At 42.2% G+C, this 19,931-nt stretch overlaps 1 protein-coding gene across 1 annotated transcript; it reads right to left on the minus strand.

Moving 5' to 3' along the window:
* Positions 1-1,226: 1,226 nt before the first annotated feature.
* LOC149331152 (BPTI/Kunitz domain-containing protein-like) lies at positions 1,227-18,707 on the minus strand. The gene is made up of 5 exons (XM_089555886.1): positions 18,647-18,707; positions 9,871-10,077; positions 3,796-3,991; positions 1,437-1,474; positions 1,227-1,291 (listed from the first exon to the last, which is right to left on the minus strand). The coding sequence occupies exons 1-5, from the start codon at positions 18,705-18,707 to the stop codon at positions 1,227-1,229; spliced, it is 567 nt and encodes a 188-aa protein (XP_089412012.1).
* Between the last annotated feature and the right edge of the window lie 1,224 nt (positions 18,708-19,931).

Genomic DNA, 19,931 nt, shown 5'->3' on the forward strand with positions numbered 1-19,931 from the left:
AGAAATTGTGCCGCAAACTTCGCAAAGTGCAGACGCCGTTACCCGGATTTTCGCTTCATACAGCTAATGCGCAGCGAATCTCCTGCTACACATGTAACAATGTCACCGTAAAACCGCGCACTCGAGGTGGGTGCACCATATTCAGGAAGTGTATTATGCGGAGAGGGAAGTTGTGCGGATTCCTGCGGTCCAGAATTTGCGCTCGCAGTTGAAAACCATAAATTTTAGTTGTGACTGGCAGTACCAAGAACTTAACTTGGAATAAAAAAGGAAGGTTAGTAATGAGTACAGGAAACACTCGAGCCCACAAGATCGTTCAAACTTAGTGGAATGGAGGTTAATTATTAGCCATTGCGAGACGCGGAAACCTTCTTGAGAATGAGGAGCAGGGTATAAGGAGCAGAAAAAAGTGTGGATTTCTGCAGTAGTCTCATCTGCATCCTATAAAAATTTTCTACCAGACTGTGAGGTTGCTCGTCAGCGCACGAAATCAGCACGCTTGCTGAAGCTGATGGTTCTGCTTCGGGGTTCAATTTCTGCGAAACGGAGTAGTCCACGAGGGGAGCAGAATGTACATCCCCAAGCATGAACACACATACACACGCAAACTGGATGCACAGCCTATTGCGCATGATATCGAGATAGGTTTTCCCGGCAGATGCGTATAGGTTGCTGCGATTGTGAGAGGAAATTGCAATTTTTTTTTCATTTATCCTTTGTTCATCGCATATTGTTTTAACACTTCACACCTCGCCCCCCAGCTCCAACTACAAGGCTCGGTTTAGTTTGGATTATGGGGGTTTAACGGCCTAAAACAGCTCAGGCTATGAGGGACGCCGTAGTGAAAGGCTCTGGAAATTTCGACCACCTGGGGTTCTTTAACGTGCACTGACATTGCACAGTAAACGGGCTTCTGGAATTTCGCCTCCATCGAAATTCGAACGCCATGGTCAGAATCGAACCCGCGTCTTTAGGGTCAGTAGCCGAGCGCCATAACCAATGAAACACCGCGGCGGCCAACTACAAGGAATGTGACTGCCGGCCATCGAAGTTGGCCGCAGTCAACTACTAAGTTGTCGCATTTCTCTTTCGTGAATACATACTACAATAATTCAGAATAAAATGTGGTCACCTGAAGAATTATGCGCCGACTCAGTTGACCTTCAAAGCACATTTGTTTATTTCGAGAATATAAACTAGCTTAAAAGCCGGAAACTCTGTGTTTATTATTCTGTGTAGGGGCTTTGGAGTACCTCTTGGTAAGGAAGCCTCTCTAGCTTCCTTAACTTTTCTGAAAAAATTAAAGAGAGACGTTGGTTTAGTGATCACTTAAAATCACATAAGGCTTTTGTCGAAAGGTGGAGGTTGGGTCAACTAAACAGCTTTCCGCAAGTTATCAAAGCAGAGTAATCGTAAGGAAGTATTGAAACTTCTACCTGCTACTGCTGAAGCATTTTGAGGCATTATGAATCCGCTGAAAGTGAAAAGAGATTTGCCTTGTAATTTCAGCTTGACACGAAATAATATCAGCTTAATAAAATCACAATTTTTTACAACCCTTATCACTTATAAATCGACATATTTAGGTACAAATACGTGCAAAAAAATTCAGAACCTAAAAGACAGAAGAAATGGTTTTCTTCTTGGCACTATTCACACTGCGCCTTAAATTGAAGGACCGGCTGTGAAGTTCCATGCGAGGCCGGCAGTATCGTTCTGCCAACGTCACAGGGCACGTCGAGTCAGAAAACAAATTACTTTTGCTTTTGCACACCACTTTTTCTTTGGTGGGCGCCAGCATGACAGGGACTAACAAGATGTAATTTCCTTTGTGCTACAAGAGGAATGTTTCGCAACTTTCTCCTCCTTAGCTGTCCCTACTACCTTTACTGACAAAATAACGTATATTGATAGCTTGGAAACCGTTCTTTCCAACTCAAAGCAAGCATACTTTTCTGCCGGTGCCCAATCCTGTGTGCGTTCTCGCAGAACAAGGTGGGCGGCTCTTCACGACAACACCAGAGTGTCGTATGTGGACAGCACTAACAAAATAGATTATGGGTATTAAAATCATCGACGGAAATGGCCCTTATTATTTTTACATGCTTATTGCAGTGGCGAACGAGCAAAGAGTCCGATAGCTCGAAGTACAGAGAGGGGTGCAGCAAAGTAAGTACCCTTATACATCAATGCTAAGACTGACTGGCACTAGCTCGCTGGTGTCGTAAATATTTATTTATTTATTTATTTATTTATTTATTTATTTATTTATTTATTTATTTATTTATTTATTTATTTATTTATTTATTTATTTATTTATTTAAGATACTGTCAATCCCATTGGGATATTTACAGGATGGGCACATAGTAAGTAGGTACAAAGTGAATACAAATGGAATGGTATACATTAAAAACACTGTTATTTGCAAGTAATTACATCAGTATGGGAAAAAAACACAGATAGCAGAAAATAAAACACATAACGAAAGAGTATTTTTCACAGAAAGGGGTGCAATTTTAAACATTGTAAGTAATATGTTCATACAGATGCTGTTATATGCAGTGATACGAGTGGTCTGTTGTACTTGAATAATTATGATTTAATTCTCTATTTAATTATCGCGCAACTGTTCTTCTACCAGAGTTACAAATTTCTGCAAATATGTATTAGTAGTGATAGAGGGATTCAAACTATTCCATTCTTTTATGGCAAGCGGGAAAAATGAATATCTGAAACAGTCGGTTCGGAATGCGTACTCTCTAAGGGTTGATGGGTGCTTATGCCGGGATGGTCTGGATTCATCTACAGATATATATAACGAAGTATCTATGTTTAATGTGTTATGAACTAATTGGAACAATAATTTTAGTCGTGCTAGTCTGGCGCGTTTCTGTAAAGTAAGAATACATGCTTGATTTAGTAGTTGGGATGGTGAATCACTGGTCCTGTATTTGTGAAAGATAAATCTAATTGCCTTTCTCTGCACTCCTTCTAGTTTGTTAATGAGCTGTTGTGTGTAGGGAAACCATATCGTATTTCCATATTCGAGAACTGATCGTATAAATTTGTTATATGCTAACAGTTTGGCCTCCGGTGGCGCTTCTCGAAGCCGTCTTCTAAGGAAGAACAATCGTTTTAAAGCAGATGATACTATGTTGTTAATATGTGATTCCCATCTTAGATCATGTGAAATGATTAATCCAAGGTATTTGTGTTCGTGAACTCGGGTGAGCGGTATGTTATTGATGCTTGACGATGCTAGGGATTATATTCATGAGTGTTTTGCCCCCGTGCCGTCCTCGCATGTATTAGAAAGCCAACACAGAGGGGTAATGCAGAGTAAAAGCACAACGCTCCTAAAAAAAATCAATGTCTTTCCGATGAATGGCAGAATCCAGAGACTGCAATCGATTTCTTCAGATCCCGACCTTGTTTCCTCTGAAGATTAAACCAACTGCTCCATTTTTTTGGCGGCTAAGCTCCACTTAATTCAGCATAAACTGTTTTTCACTTCGGAATTTCTTGTTCTTTAATGAGTACTTCCACGTTAAATCGCTTATATAGGGTTATTTATATTGTTATTGGTATATATGGTTTTTATGGTTGTTTCTATTTTTATTGTTATTCTTTGTATTGTTCAGCATGCGGTGAAAAAGACTGTCTGTGCGAATTCAATATAGTTAGATACATTGGTTTATAAAAAAGTGCAGTGAGGCAGAAACTGAGCAGTGATAAATTCCTCGTTGCGGTGATTACATTGTTATAAACTCATGAAGTAGTGTGAGTGAACGTACCTACAGTGCATCTTGCAAAATACCAGCGAATGAAAGGAATTAGCTGACAACTCCGGACCCATATTTTCGCACATGTCATACTGCTGGCATGCCTTGGATGTGGTGTTGTAGAAATATCTTGACCTTACTTGATCCCACCTTGTGTTTGTCTTACAAGGTCCAGGGCGACGCAGTAGGCAAACGTCCCCCTCTTCATCTAAGAACGCACAAAAATTATTATGCTTCATTACAATGACAGGCATAACCTCTTTACAACTTCAATCGTTTGACATCTAGGCTATATTTATCTACATCATTAGCATTACGAAAGACAATGACGCCAGTTCTTTTTTTTTTGTTCTTGTCATGAAGATCACGAAAAATATTAGAGCGAGAGATGTGTTTAGGCTAATTTTACTTCTGTAAATTTATATGGTGGTACAAACTCTCACGAAAGCAGGAATATTCGGCGGCGGAAGTGGCTTGTGACCTCATGAGATCGTTATCAAATATTAATGCAGGGTGATGTGCGTCATTATCATGCAATGAGAATGAGAAGAAGTTGAGTTAATTGCAATGGATTTTTTTTCCTGAATTACCCCAAAAGATACGTTTTATGTATGCGAGGCTCCCGAAATTCCCCAACAACGGCTCTTCACCTGCATTTCAGCCGCTGCATAAACACACGCGCGTCTTCCTCTTTGACCCCTCGTTGCATTTGGTGTGCACTACGTTTGTAACGTGTTCTTCTGGGGTGTAATTGCTCAGTGGTTCGTTCTATTGCTGGTTGTAATAGCACACAAGCAATATACAGATTTAAACAATGTCAAGCAGGCAGAAAGGACCTCGCCAATTCTATTTGCCGCCTGCTTAAAGGAAGTGTTCCGAGGCCTGTATTGGGAACAATAGGATAAAAATAATGTGCATTTAGCTTATGGCGTTGCCTTGCTAAGTGACTAAAGAGGTCAGCTGGAAAGCACGATCATTGAGGTATACAGGAAGAATAGAACGGTATGTCTTAAAGTTAGCATGCAGAACACCAAAGTAATGTTCAACAGTCTTGCAAGGGAACAGCAGTTCACAACTGGTAGCGAGGTGCTGGAACTGGTAAGGGAGTACGTGTACATAGTGCAGGTAGTAGCTGCTGATCCGGATCATGAAAGCCAAAAATTACCGAAGACGCTTGGAAATTCTAAAGTGTCCTTGGCGAAAGCCTTGTGGTCGACCCACCGCCGCTTTTCCGAACCACTTGGCGCGTGGCGAGCTTCCCGCATGTGCGGTTGTTACTGTCTTTGGTGACTGCGGTCTCTATTTTGATTGCAGTGTTTTAGAGCGAGCTCTTTGGCGCCCGTTTCGCGGCGTAGCCGTCGCCGTTGTCGGTTCGACGTTCATTGTGTTCATTGGCGTTGGCGTTGACGTTTTACACTCCGATCATTTTAAGGAAAGGAAGTGCTCATAACTGGCTCCCTGGGTCAGTGGACGCCTGAATCGCGCTTTGGCAATTTTTTTGTTGTTGCGGCTGCAAGAGCCGTTGGCTAGCAACCGTCGCGGTGGATACCCGAGCCGCAACATACAGGAAAGGAGGCAGTGGGAGTGAAAGAAGACAAAGAGGGGCCGTAGTGAAGAAAATGAAAATTCTATCTGAGGAAAGGAAATTGCGCAGTAACTGTCTCGCATCTCTCGATGGACGCCCGTCATCCGTTTGCAGAGGAAGGAAGGAAGTGGGAGTGAAAGGAGGAGGAACAGAAAAAGGGCCCGTAGTGGAGAAAATGAATTTGAGGAACGGAAATTACGGAGGAGGTTGCGCCGCTGCGCGGAGGAGAGGCCACAGTTGGCACGATTCCAGCGCAAGGACGGACGCCGCGAGCACGGAAGGACACCTCGAGCATGGCTGGACACCGCGAGCATGGATGGACACCGCGAGTATGAGCCATTAAAGGCTTTCGCCTTAATAACTAGAAGCATAAGAATGGAGTGGAGCGCATATGTCACGCTCTCTCGGAACATGCATGGCAGTTTACCAATATCCCCGAAGGGAAATCTATATAACAGCTGTATCTCGGTACTCACCAACGGGGAAGAAACGTGCAGGCTAACGATAAGGGTTCAGATTAACTTAGGGATAGCGAGGGAGCTATGGAAAGAATATTCTGGGTGTAACGTTTAGAGATCACTAGCGGACAGATGGGGTGAGAGAACAAACGCGGATTAATGATCCGTGTTCGCGTCCGCTAGTCGAAATGAAGAGAAAAATGGCTTGGCTTAGCTTATGGTTAAGCCTAGGATGCGAAGCATAGTCGGCATCGGTGAGACATTCTTGAGTCTGCAGTAAAACCCTTTCTTCTGCGCGCTGCTCCTTTCGTTTCTCACGTTGCTTCTTCCGGTAAGCACGCTCCTTTACAAGGCGCTGCTCCCGCTGTTCAGGAGTTTCTGCAGCACGCATTTTCCGTTTGGTGGCATTTCGCCGCTCGAATCGAGTAGAAGTACTCGAAGCTTCATCCTTCACCTCGGCATCGGTTGTCGAACGCTGCCGTCTAGCTGCATACTGTGCACGTCGCTTGGCAAGCCGTACTTCTCGTTCTTCTCCCGTTCCCGTGGCTCTTTGTAACTTGCGCTTTGCGGTCTGGCGAGCCGCCCTCTCCCTGGTCGACATCTGGCTGCTCAATTGACTCAACGAGTGCGTCGCCTTTTGCGTGACGTCAATATCTCCTAGCTTTAGGAGCGGGAGCTAGGCCGCCGGCGGAGGCTGCGCGTCCGCAAGCGAGCGCACGAGGCCCCAGCTTTCGCAGCTCTTGTGACGTCATATCACATGGTGCGCCGATGAAGGTCAAGTGGTAGCTACGCGGCCGTGCGCGGCGCAGCAAGGAAGAGCTCGGTTGTGCGAGTAATATGCTTCGCATAAAAAATGGGCTTGGGCAGGGCATGTAATGCGTAGACAAGATAACATAACTGCTGCTCCTTAAGGGTGACGGAGTAGGTTCAAGAGAAGGCAAGCGTAGCAGGAGGGGGGAGCAGAAAGTTAGGTGGACGGATGAGATTAAGAAGTTTGGAGTGATGCGGTGGCCGCAGCTAGCGAAGGACAGGGTTAACTGAAGAGCTAATGTTAGAAGTCGAGCTAATGATGATGATTATTATGCAGATTTCACTTGGACATTTTCAGGGTGACAGGGATAACTAATCCCTGGGTTTATTGTTTCAGCTGAACGACGAATGAATGCTTTTTGTGGAAAACAAAGAAGCTATGTTATTATTTAATTCGATAAATCTTTCAGTGTTGTTCCGGAAGCTATGCTATTATTTGATTCGATAAATCTTTCAAAGTTGTTCTGGAAGCTATGTTATTGTTTTAGTCAATAAATCTTTCAATGTTTTGCGATATCTTTTAAATCACTCTGCAAGTTACTTTTCCGGCTAGTGGCATATAAATTAAAATTCAAGCGGTATCGCTGCAGTGTGTTTTGCCAATTGACATTGTGTTTTTGAGCTGTTCCAGCAGCGTGTTTTAATTTGCAATTGTAATTTTCAACCACCCGGCGAGAGTTTATGTGCTCAGGTAGCCTTTAGTTTGCATGCTCTGGCTATTAACCTCAAAAAGGAAAGCATGCTTTTATACACCAAAGAGCTTGTCAGTGCACCGTACCCGATCTCACAAAACATACTTGTAGCATTCATAAGCCTGAAAGAGCGACGTAATGTAATACCCTCTGATCAGCCACAGCAGCTGCGCATGTCAAAATTGAGATTTGTTCCAGCACTCAGCCAGGAACAACTATATTTAACCATGAAACTACTGTCTGGATAACACCATTGTATTACAGTCATGCCTACGGGGCCAGAGACAATCGCTTGGGTTTGCCACCAAATTAATCGCATTGACCGTACACCCGCCGACGAATTCCCGCTGAATTCGGAATTCACTTGCTGAGGCTAACATAGTCAAGCTCAGGTGAATTACATCTTGAGCAAGATGGTGTTATCTCTTGGAAAAGAGTATGCTCTTCTATTGCAGTGTTGTTGACCAACAATTTTACGTTGACTTCACGAAACCGAACAGCGTCCCGCAGTACAGGGTTTATTATTTTGGAATGGTTGACAAAGCCTTGAAACTACTTGAGGTACCCCATGCCTGTACTAAGTAGGACTTGATATCGGCGCAGTGCAAACTTGTATCACTGGATGCCCACACTGAAAAAACTGCCTTCACAGCCATATACCAAAAAATTCCGGACAAAACATTTTTGAACCGTAAAGTAAAACGGGAACGCAATTTTTTCATATATTTTAAGACTTCACTATAACAATCAATACATCCGAAGTTCTCGTCGGCAGGCTTGCATTATTTTGCTAGTAACATTGTCGCTAACGTCAAAAGCGTTCCCCGTTGGTTTTTTATGGTAGTCTTGACTGCTAGATGCCAGCAATAAAAAGCTTTCAAAAAGATTTTGCTACTCATCAGATGAATGAACCCCAACTTTCAATATTTACTTTAACTTAAAATTTAAAATACTCAAAATTTTTTCCAATAAGGTGAACAAGACCAGACGGCATCATCGAGCTTCCCGCTTCTCATTTAGTCTGCGCAACGCAAAAAACTATGTTACAATGCCTATTGGGCAGGGTACTTGGGTATATGAAATGGTGTGCAGTTTTTGTTCGTCTTGGCGATGTTTTTCTCCACAACGACGTTAACGACCCACCCTTTACATATGCATTCCTTATTGGACGGTAACCAAAAGTTGAAATGCAGCAAATGTCGCCACTTCACGCTTCAACAATATGTAGCACTTGGACACGCCATCAGCAGGGACGGCTTAAGATCCAACGGAAAAAACCACCATTGACGCCTATATAACCCCCACTTGCTCAAAATAGCTTTTAAGTTTTGTGGATTGCGCCTCGTATTATCGGATGATTTGTTTCTCACTTGGTTTCGCCGGCTGCTCCACTGTGTACACTGCAAGTATTTCTGAGGAGATGCTATGGCTAGAAGTACGGCAATGGACATATTTTTAGACATAAAGGTTAGGTGAAACACCATGTTCTCTAGCGTTATCTACATGCTTTAATTATTCTTTCAGATATGATATATCGAAGAGGCAGGAAAATCAAAGAGTGCGAGATTCAATGGCTACTCTGCTGACACTAGAAATAGCCTTCAAAAAACGCTCTTTCAAACTTGTTAAGAAGACCATATCTTCTTTGAGCCAGGACTATTGATTCAGCAATTATGGCTCAGGTCTGATAGAGGGAGAAATTAAGAGAGACATTCCTTATCCACAAATCTAAAGCATTACAATCATCCCGGCTCCAAGGATTCAAAGATAACTTACAGCTCTCAGGTAAGAGGTATTGAGACCAAACACATGAGTGGAAAAAAGCGACATTTTGCCACCTGGACCCATCTAACCTTAATATTAGCAAATATAACAACTACAGTTTTCGTTGACCTATGTGGCATTCTCTAAACAGAGACATTTTGAAGTCATCATTCGAGAGCGTGAAATCGGTCAAAAATTCGCGAAATTCTCAGTGGCAGATGTTGCAAAGCTGCGCGGCTCACTAAATCTGGATTTATAAAATGACAGAAGTGTTTAGTTTTTTCTTACGATTATTTATTTGTCTTATGCAATTCGAGCATAACTAATTCAGAGAAAAATATTTTAGCATATTTTAGCAAAGCAACCTCGTGATGATCCAGACGAAGTAAAGTCAATGTAGTGGTTTGATTGCTAGTTGTAAACCACTGCGCGTGTACTTCACTCTCTAGGGTAATCTGATCTCTTGTAAAGGAAACTATAAACGTCGTCAAGCGCGCAGAAAACTTAAAAAAAAGCTCTAAAAATCATTTGCTTTATAAATGTTATCTTTGAAATGCTTTAGAGAAACCTCTATTCGGCCTCCTCGAAGTAATCCAGAGGCAAATCTCGCCCAACATTCCTACATCGTGAAACAGTCTCACATTTCTAGCTCCAAGACAAAGGGCATCTTTTCATTGTTATTTCTGCTGTACAGCGTGGAAGTATATGAGCGAGGCATGTTCATAAAAAGCCCCGTTTCAAGAAGCGGAGTTAATAGAATAAAAGGAAACGAACGTACATTGGTTGCCACATTGTTTCGCACATTCAAACCGCTTCTCAAAGAGGCCTTCTGAAAGGCAGCCATTCCACAGGATATACTGGCACGCTCCAGCGGTTTTATTGTAGAAATATCTCGGTACTCTTGCCAAGCATCGCCCATCGAAATCGTTTGTTGGCATGACGCATTTATTTTTCTTCATCTTAGTGTCAGCCGGAAGCTCAGGTCCTGAAAGGAAGCAAGCAACAAAGTCATTGTCAGTTGCGAAGACACCGAAAAACTGTTTGGCAGACACAGGTGTGCCGTGTGTCATTGCGGTGAAAGCAGAAGTGAACGAAAGCATCACATTTACCCGAAATGGCATAAATAAGAGGCTCAAGGTCGTTAAAGCTCGTTACTTAGTGCTGTCTAGTAATGTTCCACAGAAAGGTCGGCGCTTAGGAAACACACTTAATGCAATAGCGCTTGTGAAGCACTTGTGACAACACAAAAATAAAAATCATGCTACCGATTACGCAACAACAAAACTCAAAACTGTCACATTGGTGCAACCACTACAGTACTCTTAGATGAGGTAAGGGCATAGATAGCACCTCTCTTAAAAAAAAGATTGGTATCAGCAAGTAAAAGCCGCAGTAACTGACTCACTTTTTGTTGGATACGTCAACCACGGCGGTTGGGGGGGGGGGGGGGGGTAGAAATAGAAGAGGGGTTGCAGTGGAGGGCTCGCAATATTTTTGTCCACCTGAAGAGTTTTAACGTGCAGTGACATTGCCCCCCCCCCGGCCGCCTTTTTCGTTACACCCCCATTTATTTATTACAGATACCTGCAGCGCCCAAGGGCATTATTGCAGGGGGAGAAACACAATAACGTCTGCTCATTTGGCCGAAAGATACACGTAATAACAGAAATATAATCACACAACTAATAGATGAGGAAAAACATGCACCGAAGGAACACAACCACGCTCCACAAATAAAATAACACTAATGAAATGAAAAAGACACGCGCAAGACAACTGCGCGCCACGTCACACATCAGATAAAAATGCGCGGAATTGACCTTCCGTGCAGCACTCAGTGACGCCGGCTGGTAGCCTGTTCCACTCATTGATCGTCCGTGGAAAGAACGAGGTTTTATAAACATCTGTGCGACACTTAATCTCTCGGATCTTCCACTGATGATCAACTCGACTAGAAAAAAAATGAGGTTGAAGCAGATACCGGTCTTTGTCAATGCTCAGCTTTCTAAAATAGATGCGATGCATGATTTGTAATCTCAAATGTTTCCTACGGTTAGCTAAAGATCCCCAGCCAAGGTGGTTTTTAAGAGACGTGACACTAGTTGAGAAGCTGTAATTATTGGACACAAATCTCGCAGCATTATTTTGGACGCGCTCGAGCATATCACATAAGTAAGCAAACTGGGGGTCCCATACAGGACAGGCGTATTCAAGAATTGGTCGGATGTAAGTGAAATACAGGAGTTGTTTGACATTAGACGGTGCTTTATTGAAATTTCTTTTTAAGAAATTAAGCATTCTGCAGGCTTTGGATGTAGTGTACTCAACTTGCCTCGTCCATGTTAGGTTAGATGAAAAATAAACGCCGAGGTACTTGTATTCAAGTACTTTTTGCAAGGGAACATTATGTAGTGAGTAATTTGTTTGTAATGGGGAACGCTTTCGAGTGAAAGAGACAAATTGGCATTTTGTGGCATTCAAAGACATTTGACATTTTAAACACCAGGACTGGATGGAATCCAAGTTTCGCTGTAGTTTTACCGCATCAAAGGAATTTTCCACAACAGTGTAAACGACACAATCGTCAGCATAGAGCCGAACTTTGCAGGTAAGATCCAAGACAATATCATTGATATAAATCAGAAAAAGAAGGGGTCCAAGAACAGACCCCTGCGGTACACCTGAGGAATCGTTTACATAATCTGAGTGCGAACCATTAATCAAAACACGCTGCATGCGGCCCTGAAGATACGAATGAAGCCAATCGATGACACTGGGGTGCAGACCAAGACAACGTATTTTATGTAACAATAGTAAATGAGGTACAGAGTCGAAGGCTTTCTTAAAATCTAGAAATACGCAATCTATTTGAGAGCCACGGTCAAAGGAAGAAACCAGATCATTACTAAACTCAAGCAACTGAGTAGTATAGGAAAAACCTGACCTAAAGCCATGCTGAACTTCTGTAAAATACCCATGACAGTCTAGGTGTTTTATGACTGCGCTATATATTATGTGCTCCAGCGTTTTACAACACACACTCGTTAAAGAAATCGGTCGGTAATTAACAACAGAGCTTTTTGAACCACTCTTATGCACTGGTACCACATTAGCATTTTTCCAGTCATTTGGCAGAGACGCCGACTTAAGTAATGATCGGAACAAGATGACTAAGTAGTAAGATATTTCATTCGCGCAAGACTTTAAAACAAAGTTAGGAACACCATCAGGACCACCAGCAGAAGATGAATTCACGTCACTAAGCAATTTTGACACACCTTGGTGAGTAAAAACCAATTCAGACATGGTTTCAGTGACAGATTCACGAGTTAACGGAAGTTCTCCGATGTAGCACATTGGCGCAAAAGAAGACTGAAAAAAAGCATTAAAGCAGCATGCCTTATCACCATCATTAGTAATAACTTCACCATCATGGTCTAAATTCGGTATTCCGACTTGTTCACGTCCATTGTGTTTCAAAAACGTCCACAATTCCTTAGGATTATTACGCAGTTTTGATCCCAAGTCATTTAAAAAGCTCTCCTTAAGAGCTTTAATTTCAGTTTTTAGTGTACTGCCAAGAGCCCGAATCGATTGCAATACTGCAGGGCATCGATTTTTTTTTGTATGATTCTAGAAGGCGATGTTTTTTCCTGATAAGCTGTCTGGTTTGCCGTGTGATCCACGGTTTGTCGCGGCGGCGCTTTCCGGAAAGGCTTTTAGATGGGATATATTGATCAATTAGGCATTCCAGCTTATTCTTGAATACTTCCCAAAGGGAACTACAATCTAAATTCTGGTTGAGATCAATAAATTCAGGAAGGAAAGACGCAAGTTCGTTCCTCATTGACGTATAGTCTCCCTTATTAAAAAAGAAAACCTTCCGTGATCGACCTTTTGAAATTAAATAAGGAGCCATTGTAGCGCAGCCGACCTGACCGGGTTCGAACCTGGGTTTTCTGGCTCGGTAGCCCAGCGCCCTGAGCGGGTTTCTCGATTACTGTTACTGAAGGCTGATTATGTTTCCACCACAAGACGACAAGGACAGCGGGAAGGAAGAAAACACAGGCGCCCCTGTGAACAACTAAAAACTTTGATGAAGGAACGCGTGTATTTGTTGCGCAAATAAAAATAAAATACAGAAGACCAAATCTAAACCATCACTTGCTCCAGCGCACATCTCTAAGGCAGAGTCACCAGAAGATCAAGCACGTCTGAAGCGCACGTTGACGCTTTTTGAATGACGTGAATTGACAGCGAATATTTGACCGCACATATTTCTTCCTTTGACCCATCTAGTGAGCTTACACAAACTAAAGAGGCACTCGATCATAATGCCTCAAAGCGATGGTTGTGCGGTGAAGCATCGCAGAACAATATTTATTATTTTTAATTTCTACACTGAAGCGCGGGAGTAAAGGATGACCAATGGGCCACATACCCAAGAAGCACATTTAATCGGCCTTATATTGCTAGTGAATGGTTCCACTCTGGTCCTCTGTAGGGCCGGCCTTTGCCCATGCATTCCCAATATTGGGGCCGATTAGCTGTGCTGCTTGGGCACATGAAATCTTTTCTCAGACGCGAGTTCGAACTTGCTCCTGCCACATGAAAGAGGTGTTTTAAAAACTCCCAGAATTGCAAGCCTTGTCGATCAAGAGGCAAGCTGCCGCTACGCTAAGGGACTGCAACCTCAAGGCAATGGGCGAGATGGTGATCACTGCTCGGCGATTTACAGCTGCACTTTGTTTTCACGCCAAAGACTCAAAAGTTATCACGTTTTTTAAATACGTCTTGCACATACCTTGGAACAAGAAATAGCAGGATTTGTTCAAAAGCACTTAACATTATGTTGCCACTTTCGTGAAACAAAGTCCTAGCGACGTTGTCCCGTGTAGATAGTAACACAACCCTGAAAGGCGCGCTACTCGGAGCACCCATTTGGAGGAGATGCACTATTATTCTACTGTTACCCAAATATAACAATCAGCGAGTTCATGACTAAGGACAACTATGAAATCTAGCTGAGGAATGACGAAGGGATTTAGGTCGAAATATTCCTAAAGCTTCACTCCTTTTATATTGACGTGAAATTACTGTGTTTAGACAAAAGTTATTTCCAGAGATCGTGTGATGCATTGGATCCAGAAGTGCTACTGTGCTTTCTACTTATATATTGAAAAGTTGTAAAGTACACCGCAGCCTCACCTGCTCGACGACGGCGTTACCATTTTTCGGTACACTGACGAATTCTGGGCGCCAGCACGATAGTAGCGACATACCCATTCAAAGTGTTCAAAGAGGTGAGAAGGGCGCACAGCTTTCGTTAGTTATAACAAAAGACAGCTATTTACAGTTTTTAGAGCTTTCGCTTTTCTTTGTGATAAGGAAGTTTTGGATGCACATAACGAAAAAAAAAGATCCGGTCACCAAAGTTAGAGTGAATGATACAGAGTCAAGCGATAACCAGAATATTGCCGAAGCGTTCAACGAGTACTTTGCCTCGGTATTTCTACGCGGTAGTGAAGACAATAATCCAGAATTTTCAGGTTCTGGCTGTGAACTTCCGGACCTTTTTGTTTCTCAAGAAGGTATTCTTTCGTCCCTACTAAGCATAGATATAAAGAAATCTGCTGGTCCCGATGACATACCAAATAATTTTCTTTTTAGGTACGCGGAGTGGTGCGCAAAATATCTGTTTATAATATTTAATGAAAGTCTAAAGCAAGGTGTCCTTCCTAATGATTGGAAAGCAGCAAAGGTAATTCCCACTTATAAGTCCGGAGATAAACTCAGTATTACTAATTACAGACCCGTCTCTCTTCTGTGCACCGCTAGTAAGGTGATGGAGCACTTTGTTTTTAAGCACGTGAGTAGCTTCCTGGAAAATAATAGTTTCTTTTCCGAAAAACAACATGTATTTCGGCGTGGCCTATCCACAGTTACACAGCTTCTACACATTACCAATGAGGTCATGGCAGCGCTGGACCGGGACGGGCAAATAGACCTGCTTTTTCTTGATTTTCAGAAAGCGTTCGATCGTGTTTGTCACAATAGACTAAAACTGAAGCTACAATGTGTGCTAAAAAATGAACAAATTCTCCGCTGGCTTGACTCATATTTATCTAACCGAACACAATACGTCCGTATAGGAAACTCAATTTCTCCACCTGCTCCCGTACTTTCCGGTGTACCGCAAGGTTCAGTACTTGGACCCCTTCTCTTTTTGATTTATCTGAATGATTTGACCTTTGATTCCCCGGTACGAGGCCGGTTCTTCGCAGATGATTGCATTGTGTATCATAACATTCGATCATTGCACGATCACACTGATATACATGATTACCTAACTGCAATCAATAATTGGTGTCAGTCCTGGCGCATGAACTTAAACGCCTCAAAATGCACACACATGGTCATTACAAGGAAGAAAAAACCATTAATTTGTACATATAAAATCAACAATGTAGCAATTAAGCCGGTTGACAAATTTAAATACCTGGGTGTAGTAATTGACTCGAAGCTAACCTGGAGCGCTCATGTTCAATACGTCGTTTCGGCGTCGCTAAGGAGGCTATGGCTGCTTAAACACCGGCTGAAACATTGCACTAGTAGGACTAAACTCGCTGCCTACACGACACTCATTAGACCATTGCTTAATTATGCCGATGTTGTGTGGGATCCCCACACAAAAAATGACATCAGTAACATTGAAAGCGTGCAAAAGAAAGCCCTTAGATTTATTTATAATACTTACAGCAGAAGAGCCTCGGTCACTGATCTCAGAACACGGTCTGGCCTCCCAACATTAGAATTTCGGCGTAGACTTCATCGCCTTCAAACTATGTTTAATATAGTTAACAAACTAACAAAAATGGGTTCCGACATCTACATCCATTTCAATAAAAGAAGAGAAACAAGAGGCAAGCACAGCAAAACAATTTTGATGCCACAGGCTAAGACTAGCGCCTATCGCTTCTCGTTCTTCCCTCGAACCATTGCAGAGTGGAATGCTCTACCGCAAGAAGTCGCCAGTCTGACCTCGGTCGAATCCTTTGCGTCTGCCGTGCACTCTTTGCAATGAAGCGCGTTAGTTTTAGAGTGTCCAGTTCTCCTGTATTTGCAGTTTGCAGATGTGTGTTTTTTTGTCCTTTTCAATGACGTCAGTGTCCGTCTTTTTGTAATTTCGTATAAGCTGAATTTACTCACGCAGTAGTCTGTATTGCAAGCCATTTCCTTATGCTTTCTTGCCACTCACATTCTCATTTACCTTGATTTGTAGTGCCGACTTTGACTTGTCTTTCCTGTACTTACTCACTCCTGCCTGGACTGCCAAGAGGCAGTTGGCAGTATCAAATAAATAAATAAATAAAGCATGCATGCATAGAATATGCTCCAAAGATGATGAAGCCGCTTTTATGCTTCAGATAGTGCCTCTCTAGTCCAGAAAATATTGCGTAATATAAGGGTGCTTGTGTATGGCGCTCAAACGACGTGTGTACGCCTTCTCCAGGATGCATTTCCGTGATAAGGTTAGCAATAGACTCGGTGTTTTGGTGTGGCTAAGAAACCCATGTCCTAAAAAGTCGCAAAATCTCAGTGGGAAAGAGAGAACGAATGCGAACGACTTGATTTTGGAAGAAGCACTGCTTTTCTCGGCTGACAAAGGCCGACCGCTAGATCATGAATGTTCCAGAAGTAAAGCAGACTTTTATTATTATTTCCGTCTGCCCTTTTCGTAGCTCTGTTTCTCGCCTTCTACTAATGCCTTTCCTCCACACAACTCAAAATCCTACCACCTATTCGATAAACCGCAATGTTGTTGAATACATAACAATACACATAAAAGCACCTTGGCATCGACCTTACACTAGCCTCTGCTCACCAAACGCTAGAAATAGTCGGAATTAAAACAAACTTCAACAAAGTTGAAATGCAACCTGTACATTCACTAATCGGTACAAGCCCGAAAATAAGCGCGCCATTTCGAATCCTTAACAAGTTTAGATAATCTTAATATTGAGGCTTTAGAAATATTGATTTGGTATTGCTGTTTGGTATTGCTGAGTGTTTTGGTATTGCTGTGGACAGAATAATTTGCAACACCAGGTTTTTCCAAGCCTACACTAACGACACGTGGATGAGGCTTTAGAAATATTGATAGTGTTTTGGTATTGCTGTGCACAGAATAATTTGCAACACCAGGTTTTTCCAAGCCTACACTAACGACACGTGGATGAAAGCTTGATTGAAAGCACGTTTTCTTTGCATTGTTGGCTGGCGCTCAGATGGAAGTTGGTGAAGATGACGGTGCGCGATAGAAATCGTTCGTTGTGTTGCAGATTAATATGAGGCCTGACTGGCTGCGGCGACAGCCTAGTGCTCTCGTGGGAAGCCCAGCGAAGCTGATCTATTCGCGCCGCCATGGGCTAGAAACCCAGTCGTGGCAATATTTATTATATTTATTCAGGCTCACAAAGTCAGTTCAAGGTCAAGATTCAGCAGTGAAATGGCTTTTGCAGCTTCCATCGTGAAGTAGAGCTTTCGCTCTAAGGACTATACCAGAAGATTAATATCACTTAATTTTTCAGTAACTCTACCTTCAGAGGCTTAAATAACAAAAGATGATTTAAGCAACTTAGCCCAAAAGCAGGTATAATGCGGGACTATAAGGCTATCCTAAATATATGAATATACCCATATACGTGAAAAGTAGTCGGCGCTGTCAAGCAAAAACGCTGGAAAAGATTTTTATTATATTTGATTATATTAATTTTGTAGAAAAGAGATATAGCTGAGAGGAGCTAAATTCTATGGTTGACTATAAAAATCCAGCTGATCTTATTCGGAATACGCCTTCCCTCAGGGGTAATCTAACCCTACTGTTTAATGTCGGTATCATGCAAGAAATCCTGCTCATGCACTTTACTATGGACGTCTTGTGTTGTATCTATTTATTTCGCTATAAACAAAGCCCACTAAGTGCAGCAGAAGCGATGCGGATGTAAAAGTGAGGCATACATTCAAACGAAAGCATATGAGTATTCTTGACAAAAAACTTTCAATAACCCCTGCCTTTCAAGTTTTATAAAGATCGATGAGTATTTAACGGAGAACTGGTTCCTTGTGTGACCAGTTCATTAATTATACATGCCGCTTTCGCGCATCAACGCCCGTTACATCAAGCACAGAACATGCGCAACAAAGACGCCATTGTTTGAATTTAAACAAACGTGCCACGCTTAATAGAAATTTCAACTCTATGCAATCATGTCTGTATGATTACAGAAAACTTTAGTGCAATAGTTGACTTGGAGTCTGCTGTTGAAATCATAGCCGCAAGAAAAAGAGGTAAACGTCTCCATCATCAGACACTTGTAGGAGATTTTTGTTTTTGTTTTTTTGGGGGGGGCGGCGTATAGCCATTTTTTCCGATATGCATAATCCTAAAACCTCCTTAAAAAGCATGACATAAAAATGCTGCAATATTATACCAAACATGACGTAATTTGATCTTTTTCTTTACAATATTTTCAGAAAGGTAATTATCTCACTCGAAATCACCGCAGCCACTAGAGCCAACCAGCAGGCGTAGTCGAAGAGGCCTTGCATCATGTCTGTCTTTGAGGTTCACGTATTGCGGAACGATGTTGCGCTGCCTTCAATCTTTTCTCGCCGATTTCTAGACTTATAACTCCTTCGACAGCATTATGAAGGTTATGTCAGAAGACGATCTTTGATAATGTTGGCTTTTGGCTAAAAACACGAAATAAATTGCACGCAAAGAACTCTACGCTGGTCGCTTATATAAATCTTCATTTTAAATAGGCGTTTTCTATATGGTACTTAGCTGAAGTAAAATATAAAGCAATAGAAGGGTAAACTGCGACCCTTTTCTGACATTATGCTGGGAAAAAGGCCGAAGCGTAAACTTAAAAGTTGAATTTTTAAAATTCTATCCAGGCCATGTCAGCTTCACTATGAAAATCATAATGGAATCTTTCGGACTTTTTAGCTTTTTACACTTTTCGAAAGCACATACGGGAAGAATTAGAGACTTGTTTTTCTTGCTTCGGAGTTAAATTGTACTACTTGGTCACCTTCGTGTATGATACCAGCGTCAATGAAGTCATTTGTAGTATATTTAGGTCACATAGAAGGCAAAACAGTGGTTACGTGATGATTTTAAAAACAGTAAAATTGAGTTTAAAATCTGTCTACGAAAAAGTTAACTGAGTTTATTCTGCTTTGGATGATGCGTCTTCTCAATTTACCAATAAATAAAATTCATGACCGTCTGTGTTTGTGGCATTAAATTTTATTGGAACCTCAACTGCCGAAAGTGCAAGCGGCAGCACTGGGGAAAGTGCCATGTGCTAGGAAAACAACACCCAGAACTCAGAGGCCACACTCAGGTCAAATAATGACCCGTCCTCCCCTATTTACTTGGGAAGAGAAGCATACCAACCATTCCGTAGCCTTTGGGTGCTAAAGGAAATCGTTGAAATTTAGTCAAATGTAAGTGTAAGCAACGTATGTGTAAGCTGAGTGTAAACACTGAAGAGTACGTGTAGGACCTTTTTTCTTACACCAGGATTTCAAAAGTGTAAGCAAGGATTCTCAAGTCAAGCGATCATTTTCATATGCGTAGGTTAGAAGCACCCACCTGGAACATCGCGGAGGCCGTTATATGCCTACTTCCCGCTGGTGACAGCACGCACTGCTGTGAAGAATGAGCACAGGGTAGCGCTCAAAAATGGCGCAGATGATCAACTTGAAAAATTATTTTCCCGCGTAATATAAACTTGTTCCGACTAAACACCTTTAATTGGATCTCGT

The sequence above is a fragment of the Amblyomma mixtum genome, chromosome 8 (genome assembly GCF_055824585.1).
Source record: "Amblyomma mixtum isolate Tamu chromosome 8, ASM5582458v1, whole genome shotgun sequence".
Taxonomy (NCBI): Eukaryota; Metazoa; Arthropoda; class Arachnida; order Ixodida; family Ixodidae; genus Amblyomma; species Amblyomma mixtum.

What these genes read in the sequence shown, in the direction of transcription:
- LOC149331152 (XM_089555886.1), bottom strand. Translation starts at nt 18,707, where the DNA reads ATGATGCAAGGCCTCTTCGACTACGCCTGCTGGTTGGCTCTAGTGGCT. An exon ending in AGTGGCTGCGGTGATTTCGA is followed by an intron (nt 10,078 to 18,646) that starts GTGAGATAATTA and finishes GCTTCCTTTCAG; the next exon opens with GACCTGAGCTTCCGGCTGAC. An exon ending in GAAACAATGTGGCAACCAAT is followed by an intron (nt 3,992 to 9,870) that starts GTACGTTCGTTT and finishes GTGCGTTCTTAG; the next exon opens with ATGAAGAGGGGGACGTTTGC.